The 12,041-nt window shown below is 53.5% G+C and overlaps 1 protein-coding gene across 1 annotated transcript; it reads left to right on the forward strand.

Moving 5' to 3' along the window:
* Positions 1-722: 722 nt before the first annotated feature.
* LOC125342858 (serine/threonine kinase receptor associated protein) lies at positions 723-11,729 on the forward strand. The gene is given in 13 exon segments (XM_048335173.1): positions 723-1,107; positions 2,048-2,112; positions 2,114-2,184; positions 5,689-5,770; positions 6,020-6,092; positions 7,113-7,209; positions 7,665-7,725; positions 7,727-7,803; positions 8,861-8,942; positions 8,944-8,998; positions 9,992-10,141; positions 10,650-10,715; positions 11,207-11,729. Coding segments are annotated over 13 exon segments (1,044 nt in total). The 5' UTR covers positions 723-995; the 3' UTR covers positions 11,260-11,729.
* The last annotated feature ends 312 nt before the right edge of the window (positions 11,730-12,041 follow it).

Here is a 12,041-nt window from a genome sequence, read left to right on the forward strand (position 1 = left end):
CTTTCTTCTTGTGTCAGCTCTTGGGCTCGAACTCAGGTCCTGGGCGCCGTCCCCCGAGTTTTCCTTTATTTTATTGTATTGCTCAAGGCTGGGGACGGGGGACGGGGGGTGGTGTCTACCCCTTGAGCCCCAGCTCCATTTGCGTCCTTTCTGCTGGTTCACTGGAGATCAGAGTCTCTGGGGGCTCTTCCGGCCCCAGGCTGGCTTTGAACCGCGATCCTCAGGCCTCAGCCTCCCAGGAGGCTGGGGGTGACAGGCGTGAGGCGCCCATGCCCGGCTCTCTCGGGTTGTTCTGGGGGGAAGGTCTCACTGCCTGCTAAGCCCCTCTTGCCTGGGCCTCGACCACGTTACTCACACAGTTCTTCAGAGGGGGGCGAGGCATTTCCTGGCCCAGCTGGCCTCGAACTCGGGTCCTCCCCATCTCCGCCTCCCAAGAAGGTGGGATTACACTCCAGGAACAACCCCAGAGGCCCAACCGCGGGGGCCGGCTCGCCCGGCGCGCCCGGCGTGACGTCAACACTGCGCGCCCCCTCGCCCCCCCCCCCCCGCCCGACACGCGCGCCGCGCGCCGCGCCGGGCTCGCACGCTCGCGCCTGCGCACTCCCGTTCCCTTCCCTCCCGGGCTCCTCTCGAAGGCCGGCGCTCCCGCCTTCTTACCCGCCCCGCGTCACTTCCGGCGGACGCTCGGGCGTCCGTCTCGCGTCAACTTCCGGTCGCTGCCGGTGCGTGGACGGAGCGGCTCCGCGGCCGGGGCCCCCGAGGTTGCCGGTGCGCTCTCTCTCCCCCCGCGCGGCTCCCACCTTTCCCGGGGACTCCCTTCCCCTCCCCCCTCCCCCCGGGGGACCTGTCGCCGTCGTTCGCGGCCGAGCTTCCACCAGTCCCCCCGGCGCCGTCCGCAGTCGCGGCGGCCGCGGTTTCCCGGCGTCAAGGCCGCGGGGGCCCCAGGCCCGCGACGACGGGCGGCCGCCCTCGGCTCTGCCGCCGCCGCCGCCGCCATGGCCATGAGGCAGACGCCGCTCACCTGCTCGGGCCACACGCGGCCCGTGGTGGACCTGGCCTTCAGCGGCGTCACCCCCTACGGCTACTTCCTCATCAGCGCCTGCAAGGGTGAGCCGGGGAGGGGGGAGAAGGGGGAGGGGTGCTGGGGGGGTCGGGCCCCGATCCGGTGACGGGGCGGGGGGGGGGGGGGACCCGAGGATGTCAACCGAGGGGATGAGGGCGGCCCGGATCCGCTGGAGGGAAGGCCGAAGGGCGGCCATCAACTCAACGAGGGTCAGTCGGATGAAGGCCTGGTGTGTTTGGGGGTTCCCCCCTCCCCCCGCCCCCCTCCCCCACCTCCCATCACCCGTGTCTGAACACGGCCCCTGCGCGTTCTTGTCTTCTTTTCCAGTTAGGGTTGGTGCCCTTGTCTGCCACACGAGCCATAGCTCCGCTTCTGCCCCCCCCCTTTTTTTTTTTTTTTTTGGCTGGTTCATGGAAGAGAGAGATCAGAGTCTCACCTTTTTTTTTTTTGTTTGGTGTGCCCTGGCTGGGCTTCGAACCGCGATCTCCTCCCGAGTAGCCAGGGCGACAGGCGTGAGCCACCCCCCTGCACCCGCTCTTCTTTCGGGGGGCCGGGGGGAGGGGGGGCGACGCTCAGGCCGCCTGTGCATCCACAGGGGGCTCCGCGCGGTGTGGTCTGGAGGATGCTGGGGGAAGGAGAAAAGATAAAACGTTTTCTTAATCTCAGTCCTATGTTCCTTTCGTTTTGAAAGAGGGGGAAAAAAAATAAAACGTGATTTACGTCTCAGTTTGTCCAAAACTAAAGGCTCCTCCTGAGGTTCTTTTTTGACCTAGTCCCTAATGCTGTGGAGAGACAAAGGCTGGGACGTTTATTTCTGGTCCATTTATTTTTGGCTCATTCTTCAGGGAGTGGGAACGATTAAAGCAGCAACACCATTTTTCTTTTCCTCACTGCTACTCACTGTGGTCATTTTATGTTCAAATCTTAAGACTTCCGGTAACCTGGACTTGTTAAAAGTGTGGTCTTTTTGAACGTATTTTCCAGATGGTAAGCCCATGTTACGCCAGGGAGACACTGGAGACTGGATTGGAACGTTTCTGGGTCACAAGGGGTGCTGTTTGGGGCGCGACGCTGAATAAAGATGCCACAAAAGCCGCCACAGCAGCTGCAGATTTCACAGCGTAAGTGCACGAGGTGGCTCCCTCCCTTCCCCAGGGACCCAGCAGGACCCAGCCTCCAGCCCTGGTTAATTCATGGGTGTCTAGAGCGGGAGAGAATGCACGGGGTTTAATCTCACCCAGTTCCCACTCTAGTCCCCCACACTGCTTTGTCTTCAGCCATCCTCAGAATACTCCGAGGCTTGAGTGACTCGGTCTTTGCAACCCAGGAATGGATGTGCGTCCTGACCCTCACTTCTGTCTCACTGCTGCTTCGTGATCTGCAGGAATAGCCCAAGAGGTTTTTTTGTTTGTTTGTGTTAACTCTCGGTTCTTACCTTCTGACCATGTAGACACGTAAATATGTGTTCCACACGTAACTCCCTCTTTACCGATTGATTTTCTAAGACTGTGTTTTGTATGCCTGGTTTGCTGGCCATTTTGTATTTGCCAAACAAGTTACTTGGGAAAAGTCTTCTAACGTAGAACAGAGGGCTAGTGAATTCTTGATCTTGATGTGGGTTTTGGAGTCGTTGCTGGAAGCTCAGAGTCTGTTTTTTCGCTCACTTCAATAAGAATATCATTACTGGGGGTGCATTGTGTTGATTTTATAATGGCTTTAGAAAATCAGATTTCAGATCCGCAACGCTAGACTTCAGAGTTGGTGGGGAGCATTTAAATTTTTTTCTTAGAGACCCAGCACGGTGGCATGCCTGTAATCACAGTGTTGCCAACACTTAGGAGGCTGAGACAGGAGGAATCAGAACGCAGTCCAGAAACACCAGAGAAATTCATCCTGGTGATTGGGCTGTAAGCTGTTGGCAGTGAGCTCATGTTTAATGAATTGCTGTTTTAAACATAAGGGAAGACAATGCAGACATGGCATGCAGAGGGATGAGCGTTTGAATGAAGTCCTGGCCCGACACGTCTGTGGTGTGGTGTGTTTCTGTGTGTGCATTATTCTCCCCTTCAATGACTCACGCGGAGTCACAGAGCTGCTCCTCCCAGTTGAACAGAATAGTTGTAGGGTGGTATGAGTGGTTCTCACGAAAAGCCAGTGGAAGGCCTCGTGTTTCTCCAGATTGGGTTGAGTTTTGCGCTGCTCAGGATGGATCCTCGGGTCTCAGACATGCCAGGCACGAGCTCACAGATAAGGTTTGTGAGAAGGGCACCCTTGGGGACTTGGAGGGAGTCGTGTGTTGCTTCTGAAAGGGTTTTGAGTGGAGGAAGCTGTGTGGGGACGCGAGCCCTGTGGTTCTCACCAGCGCATTCACAAGCTCTAAGCTGTGGCTTCAGATTTTAGGGCATTTATGGAAGATGGTTTACTGGACGGGACATGAGCCCTGCAAAGCCCTTGCCCAGGGTCCTCTGTTCCTTGATGGGTCCTCATTTCCTGCCTCTGCATCTCAACCCGTCCCCATCCATCTTCACCTCTGGGACGGCCCCACCTGCGCCCCCCACTCCCCCTCTAGCTGCTTTGTTGTGACCATGGATGTGAACAAGAACAGAAAGCAATGAGTGCAGTTGTCAGTGCAAGCCAGGTGTGTGTAAGGACAGATAGGATGTGGAGTAGGAGTGAGCATTTGAAGTAAGTCTGGAGGTGAGCGGCACTTCTGTAGCTAAGGAACAAATACAGCCCGGACCTCACAAGTGGGATGGGCTGGCTGGTGAGGAGCGGCTGGTGGACAGCTGGGTTTGGTGGCTGGTGGGACAGTCGGGATAGGTAGCTTGTGGACAGCTGGGTTCGGTGGCTGGTGGACAGTCTGGTTCAGTGGCACATGGACAGCCGGGTTTGGTGGCATGTGGACAGCGGGTTTGGTGGCTCGGTGCAGAGTTGGGGAAGCAGGTGAGTGAGTGAGCAAGTGAGTGGGCTGCAGGGGTCTGGTCTGTTGAGAGTGAGGCAGTATTCTGTCTGCGCATGCGTGTGTTTCAGGGGTTTGTGTTTGTCATTACTGGTGGTGCCAGAAGTTGTGTGTGTGTGTGTGTGTGTGTGGTGCATTTCCACTTGCTTTTTAAGACCACTAGCTCCGTGGCTTGGATTTTCTGGAATAGTAGTTAGAGGTTTTTCTTTCTCCCATGCTATTTATATAGCCATATACATGTCTTTTTGTGTGTGTGTGTGTGTGGTGTGCGTGCGTGTGTGTGTGTGCGCGCGGCGCGCGCCAGTCCTGGGCTTGAACTTAGAGTTCTGAGCGCTGTCCCTCAGCTTTTGTGCTCAAGGCTGGCACTCTACTACTTGAGCCGTGATTCTACTTCCAGCTTTTTGTTGGTTCGTTGGAGGGTAAGAGTCTCATGGACTTTCTGTCCACGCTGGCTTTGAAGCACAACCCTCAGATCTCATCCTCCTGAGTACCCTAGGATTACAGTTGTCAGCACTGGCAGCCTCCTTATATACTTGTTCTTAACTTTTATTTACCAACTTTGTATGTAACACGTGATTTTCCCACTAGCTAAAGCTCTAAAACAGGAATTCTTTTTCTCTTCCCCCTTGGATCCATAACACTTGAGTCTAGAGTCACTATTTCTATTGTGTTTATTGGTTAAGCAAGAGGTAACCTTTGATTTTTCCCTACTGTTTTTGTTGCCCACTTTTTCCTTAAAGTAAATGTCAAACACATTGAAGTAGAAGTGTTTAGTTTTCTGTGTGAGACAGGGTGTAGGCGTGCGGGACTGCAGTACTCACTGCCCTTCAGCCCCCTGAACCTTGCCTGGCTGTCTACCTGCAGGCGCGGGGATGTACTCAGTGTCAGAGCGCTTGCCTAGCACGCATGAAGTCCTGGGTTCGATTCCTCAGCACCACATACACAGGAAAAGCCAGAAGTGGCGCTGTGGCTCAAGTGGTAGAGCGCTAGACCCGGGTTCAAGCCCTAGGACTGGCAAAAATAAATAAATAACACCTCACTTGCGTCAAGGGCTTTTCCTGTCTGAGAACTCTGGAAAGCACTTCTTCCTTTGGTTTTGCATCTGCATGGTAGTGGACAATAAAGAAGAAAATGACATGGTTAAAGTGCTTTTGCAGCTTTGTAGAAGGATGTTAAAAATAGGCAGGGTGGGTTAATTAATCTCTGTTACTTGAAATCTTTCAGCTCTTTTTCACAGCCAAATAAAATCAGAATAAGTCTTATGGAGGTATTTTTTTTTCTTTAGACTTAAGTATTTTCTAAAGTGCCAGAAAGATACTAAGACAGGAGCTTTGTAACGCATTTATATAAAAAATTCAATGCCCAGCTTACTTGGGCTTGCTGTTTTCTAATATGGTGGTGTGGTTGAATGTCCTTTTATTTTGCTTTGTTTTTTTTTGCCAGCCCTGGGGCTTGAACTCAGGGCCTAGCACTGTCCCTGGCTTCTTTTTTGCTCAAGGCTAGCGCTCTACCTCTTGAGCCACAGCGCCACTTCCGGCTTTTTCTATATATGTGGTACAGAGGAATTGAACCCAGGGCTTTCATGTATATGAAGTGAGCACTTTCCACCAGGCCACATTCCCAGCCCCTTGAATGTCCTTTTAATCATTTTCCTCCCACCTTTCAGCAAAGTGTGGGACGCGGTGTCGGGAGACGAGCTGATGACGCTGGCTCATAAACACTCGTCAAGACAGTGGGACTTCACGCAGGTACACAGCCATCCATCTTCCCTGATGGCTTTTGAGCGATTTGAAGTCATAGATGCCCAGCTGGGGGTGAGGGCAGAGGGCAGGGACAGGGCCTGGGTGACCAAGACCGCAGGCTGGGAAGCGGACAGACCATCTCTGACGTTTGTGGCCGTCACTTGATATTCCGGCTATGGGCGTCTCAGAGAGAAACACCTCCTAGAGCATCGAATGAATCCATTATGATGATCACCTTTCCTCTCCCGCTTTCAGGATAGTAATTACCTGTTAACCGGGGGCCAGGATAAACTGCTGCGCATCTATGACTTGAACAAACCGGAAGCAGGTGAGCAGAGTGTGCGGGGAGCTCCGTGGGTTTGTGTTCTTTAAGGGCTCTTAGGAGAGCGGACGGAGCTAGGAAATGACATCACAGGAAAAAGCTCTGTTCCCCAGACCCCCATGCTATGCTTCCATGCATGGAAGGTTCTTCGTTGCATTTGAATTTGTCATTTGCTTTCATAGTTTATAATTTTTTGGTGGTGAAATTTTCCTTTGTGAACACGCCTCTTGTTAAGTCGTGCGTTGATGATTTCCTAGCGTACTGTGTGTGTGTGTGTTGTCAAATTAAGATAAACGTGCGCTTTATTAAACTGCATCTTTGCGGGCTGGCCTTTATGATCTGGCGATGTGTAATATTTCAGAGTCACTGGACACCTCTGATAGGTTCATGCCTAGGACGGAGCTGTTTCAGGAGGCTGAGAGCCATACGATCACGGTTCAAAGCCAGCCTGGCAGAAAAGTCAAGAGATTCCATCTCCAAAATAACCAGTACAAAAGGCCAGGTGTGGCTACGCGCCAGCCGACTGTCCATGCAGGCTAGCATGGGCCCCGAGTTCAAATCCCAGTATCACCCCAATCTTTTTGTGAGGCTGCTCTGCGTATGCGTGCACGCGTGAGTCACGGCTGTTTCTTCTCCCACATTTGGCTTCTGAAGAGAAGCAGGTGGTGTGTCTCGAGGTGGAGCTGTCCTAAGCTGCTGGGCATTGCTGGTGCTGCTCTTGACTTCGTTTTTCTCCTTCACCCCTCCCCCCACAAGCTATTAGTGACAGCCATGTGGATGGAAGTGCGGGCGTGGCTGCGTTCTTCGAGCCTGGGGCGTGTGTCTGTGTAAGCCCCGCCACGCCACCGTGTTCGTTACGTGGGGTTTGTGGTTATGGATGTGTCTGGGCAGCGTGGCGTGCGTGGGTAGTCTGGGCTGTGTGTTGAAATTCTGGGCTGCGTGGAAGTTTTTTTCCCCTAGAAATCACGCGGTGCTCAGTTTAGAGCGTGAGCCACTCAGTGTCTTCTGCTGCTGGTTTGTGTGCAGAGCCGCAGGAGATCAGTGGGCACACGTCGGGGATCAAGAAGGCCCTGTGGTGCAGCGACGACAAACAGATCCTCTCCGCCGACGACAAGACTGTCCGGTGCGCGGCCCCTCACACTAGAACTGTGTACCCCCGCCCCCCGATTATAGAGTTCCCCCTGGGAAACTGGGCCGGCTGGCGCAGCCACTGTGTGCAGAGCAGAATTGGGGAGGAAAACTGTCACTCCCTGGCCCTAAGCAAGCGTGGACAGACCGGCCGCTCGCTGTGCATGAAGTCCTCTCTGTGCAGCACGCTGCGGGGTTTCCTGCAATGACACGTGGCTGTCCTCTGGGGGGGGGGCTGTCCATCAGGTTCCCACGGCGCTGGCCAGGGTGGACATTTGAGGACGTTCTCTGTCGGGGTCCGCAGCATGTGCAGACCCCAGCCTTCCTGTGGAAGGGGCCGTCCCGCAGGGGTGGTGGGTCCATGCGCTCGGCACGCGTGACTAGCGTGCAAGCCCCCCTTGTTCCTGTGGGTGCACACTAACTAGCCCGGGTCCCGCTCTCTCCTTGCAGCCTGTGGGACTACGCCACCATGACGGAGGCGAAGTCTCTGAGCTTCAACATGTCTGTGAGCAGGCATGGCGTATATCCCCGAGGGCGAGATTCTGGTCCTCACCTACGGCCGCACCATCGCCTTCCACAGTGCCGTGAGGTACGGCCACGGGGACTCGGGGGGACTCGAACCCACAGTCGAGGGGAAGGCTCTCTGTGCAAGTACTTAGTGACAAAAAGGCACGCGAGGGAGATGGCGTCATTCTCCCCAGTGGCACCTCCACCGTCTGCTACCCGGGGGGCACCCCTGCCCCTTCGCATTGGCAACAATTCAACTTAATCAGAGGAATTAGTGGAAGGCTGGTTATTGAGGACGTTTAATAGTGAGTTTGTTTTTCTCAAAGATCCTCTGGCTTGATGCTGGTAGCGTTCTTTACCATAGAAAACCACAGTGGGCTTGCCTCCCCTGGTATATTCTGCACTGTGAAGAATAGTGATTTTATTTTTTTACTCCCGCGTGTGCGCCCACCTAAGTGATGTTATAATAAGCAGGCTTGGCTTTTGTGTTTGGACTTACAGTAAATGCTGTTACACAAAATGCCATAGTTGAACAACATCATAATGGGTTTTCCACTATTTTTTTTTCCCCTGCTATACGTGTCTGTATATTTGTGGTTTTCCTTGATTTACTAGACTTATGATGGAAATAATTTTGACTTGTTTTAAATCGAAAAATGTTCTGGTCATCACACACGTATTTGAAAACACGAATCAGCCGCATCGCATACCATGCTGCACAAAGAAGAATGCTTTTTCTTTGTTTTTTTTTTTTTTTTTTTTTTTTTTTAGAAGACTCACAAATTCAAGTGAAATATCCCCAGCTGAGCATGCTGGCCCACGCATTTAATCCAGCACTTAGAGGAAGCAGGGTTGTGAGCCTGGGGGCTACATACATCGTAGTGAGACCCTGTCTCAAAACAAAAACGGAGCCCTCCCCTCCCCCCCAAAGGCAGTCTGTTACACCAGATTGTTGCAGTTCGCCAAGCCGGGTTTCTAGCAGTCCACATGGGCCCTGCGTGCCCACGGTGGGGTGCTTACCACGTCTCCACGCGTGTGTGTGTCACGTGCACAGCTGCTGCCTTGTTTGGGGTTCAGAATTGGGGGATCCGCTGAGCTGTGGGCGTGTCTGAGCTTGTGCTTCCTCACTGTTTCCTCAGCTTGGAGCCAATCAAATCCTTCGAGGCCCCGGCGACCATCAACTCGGCCTCCCTCCACCCTGACAAGGAGTTCCTCGTGGCGGGGGGGTGAAGACTTCAAGCTGTATAAGTACGACTACAACAGCGGGGAGGAGTTGGGTGAGTGCCCTCCCCGCCGGCCCCCCCCCCCCCCCGGGCTGGGCCCACTTCACTCTTGGGGTCTCCACACAATCCCGCCTGAAACCCCTGAGGCTTGTGGGCCCCCTGCTGGCCGGCTGTGGTCATAGTAGGAGTTGTTTCTCCCGGAAACCCTGTGACTATGGTAGGGAAATAGCCATTGAAATATGAGGCATTGGCATCTGATTCTGTTGCCAGTTCTTAAGGTGACCTGTCTTCTTCCATGCTGAACAGGCCTTGAAGCCTCACTTTCTTTTGGAAAACAGCCTGAGGCTGTAGTTTATGTTATGTGGAAAGGGCTAATCCTGGAGGATCATGGGCATTTTGTATCATGTGATGAGGACTATTATTCCTTTTTGCCCTTATTGATTGTCGGTCTTGGTGCTTGAAACTCAGGGCCTGGGCTCTGTCCCTGAGCTTCTCCCATGCTCAAGGCTAGTGCTCTACCACTTGAGCCACAGTGCCACTTCTAGCTTTTTCTGAGTAGTTTATTTATTTATTTTTTTTATTTTTTTATTTTTTTGGCCAGTCCTGGGCCTTGGACTCAGGGCCTGAGCACTGTCCCTGGCTTCTTCCCACTCAAGGCTAGCACTCTGCACTTGAGCCACAGCGCCGCTTCTGGCCGTTTTCTGTATATGTGGTGCTGGGGAATCGAAACCTAGGGCCTCGTGTCTCGAGGCAGGCACTCTTGCCACTAGGCTATATCCCCAGCCCCCTGAGTAGTTTTATTGGAGATAAGAGTCATGGGCTTTCCTGCCCAGGCTGGCTTTGAGCCATGGTCCCTCAGATCTCACAACCTGGTGAAAGTAACTTTTGTATACGGGGGTTTCAGCTTGGGCCTTAAAGTGCTTGCTAGGCAGGTAGGTGCTTGGTTGTTGGAACCATGCCCCCAGCCCAGTATTGTCTTTCCTGGTGCTTGATCACCTGAGCCCTCTGTTCTTAGAGCCCCCCCCTCCCCCGGCACCTGCTTTTCAGAGTCGTACAAAGGCCTCGGTCGGCCCATCCACTGCGTGAGGTTCAGCCCCGACGGAGAGCTGTACGCCAGCGGCTCCGAGGACGGGCACCCTGCGACTCTGGCAGACGTGGTGGGGAAGACATACGGCCTGTGGAAGTGTGTGCTGCCGCGTGAGGTGAGCGCCCCCCGCTTCTCTCTGTGTCTGTCACCCTGTTTCCACGGCCTATAATTTTGTAAGCAAAGAGAAGTCATCAGCACTACTTAGCCACTGTTTCCATTTCCATTTTCTTTTATTGTCATCCAATCTGTATCACTCCCTAATGTTTTATTGGCTCATTCAGTGGATTGGATGAACTTAGTTAAAATGCGCTAGAAAGCCCCGGGACGAGTTTTCTGAGTATAATTGAGAAGAATTTGTCTCATTGCTAAGTACATCTCTTGAGAAAGCGGGTGTGTGTTTAATGGAAAGGTCGGCCTAGTTCGCGTGGCAGAGCGGTTATGGATCGTGAAGGGAAGGTGCATCTGTTGAGTCGCTGTGTCATCACGCTCGCTCGCATCGTCACCTGCGTCATCATCGTGCATCGTGGCTCCTCGCCTGCGTCATCCTGCGCTCACTGGGCGGAAGGTGGCGCCAGCGGGGCCGTCACAGAGTGCTCATCTCTGCCTTTCTCTCCGCAGAGGAAGATAGCGGAGAGCTGGCCAAGCCGAAGCTGAGCTTCCCAGAGGGCGCCGAAGAGGAGCTGGGTGAGTGCGGGCAGTTGCCGGGACGAGTGTGAGGACAAACTCTGTAAGCTGTAGGCTAGATCTACAGCAGCAGGCCCCAGCGAGGCTCCGGCACAGGCACAGGCCTGGAGGCGCTGCTTGGGTAGATGGCTCCACCGTGTGGGCGATGAGGGAGGGGCTCAGGACCCCAAGGCCGAGAGCCCCAGTGATGGGGGGTGGTGGGCTGGGCTTGCAGTGGGGGGCTGGGTAGGGCAAACCATTATGGCTCAACACGACAGGACATAGAGGAGGAGTAAGGACGCCATTTATTTACTCCGCTAGTGTGTTACAAGTCCCTGTCTTCACTGTGAAGGCATTAAGCGGGCCTCAGTCCCCATGCGCCTGCGCTGACGGCTAGCGCACACGCACTCTCTCGCTGCTCTGCCTTAGCGACGCGCATCTCCTTCCACGGGAAATGTCGCTTTGCTTCTCTGTCCTCATTCAGTAGAGTCTCACTTGTGTTTTGAACCTAGAAGAAATAGCTTCCGAGAACTCCGATTCCATCTACTCTTCCACGCCGAGGTGAAAGCCTGACCGCGCGTGTGCCAGCGAGCAGCTCCCTCGTGGCGGGCTCCGCCAGCCGGCAGGGCGCCATCGCCTCGTGTGTTCCTCTGCCTGCCGCCCGTGGCCGCCATCGGAAGAACGAATCAGCCCCCCGCGCTCCCACAGCCGGCGGGCGGGCTCCCTGCGAGGGACAGCTCGGAGGCAGGGGGCGGTGACCCGGCCCGGCGCGTTTGGAATGATATTCCGCAAAGCCAACATCCAATCTCTCTCATTACAATTAATTTCTTGTAGCTCTTTGTTATTAGGGAGAAGAAAAATGTATTGGCTTATTTTTCCCCCCCTCCCCTTAAAGCAGAATGCTATTTTTTTTTTAATTTAGTTGTAAAGAAGAGGGACTCCATGATAAAGTAACTGGTTTGATTTCTCTTTCATTGTACACCGGCTTCTGGACATAATTATTTTTAGTTATAAATAAAATGCCTCTAAATGAAAGCAGCATTCTGTTGTTTTTTTCCGGGAAAATCGCATAGATGTGAATTTTACGGAGAGGAGTGTCTACTGTTGCTCTATGTGTTTCTAGAAACTGAACAGCATAAGCTTAAGATCATGCAACCAAACCAGATGGAGTGTTCTGGAAGCTATTGTTTTGAAATAGCAGACAGACCCACTATATCTATTCACGTGTATTCATGTCATCTGCGGTGTTCTGTATTCACCGACTCACACTATAAACCCACATGATTACGATATTTGAATTAAGTATTCTGTCCGTGGTGATTCCTGAACTCTGGGAGCTCAGGTCCT

This window comes from Perognathus longimembris, chromosome 27 (assembly GCF_023159225.1).
Source record: "Perognathus longimembris pacificus isolate PPM17 chromosome 27, ASM2315922v1, whole genome shotgun sequence".
Taxonomy (NCBI): Eukaryota; Metazoa; Chordata; class Mammalia; order Rodentia; family Heteromyidae; genus Perognathus; species Perognathus longimembris.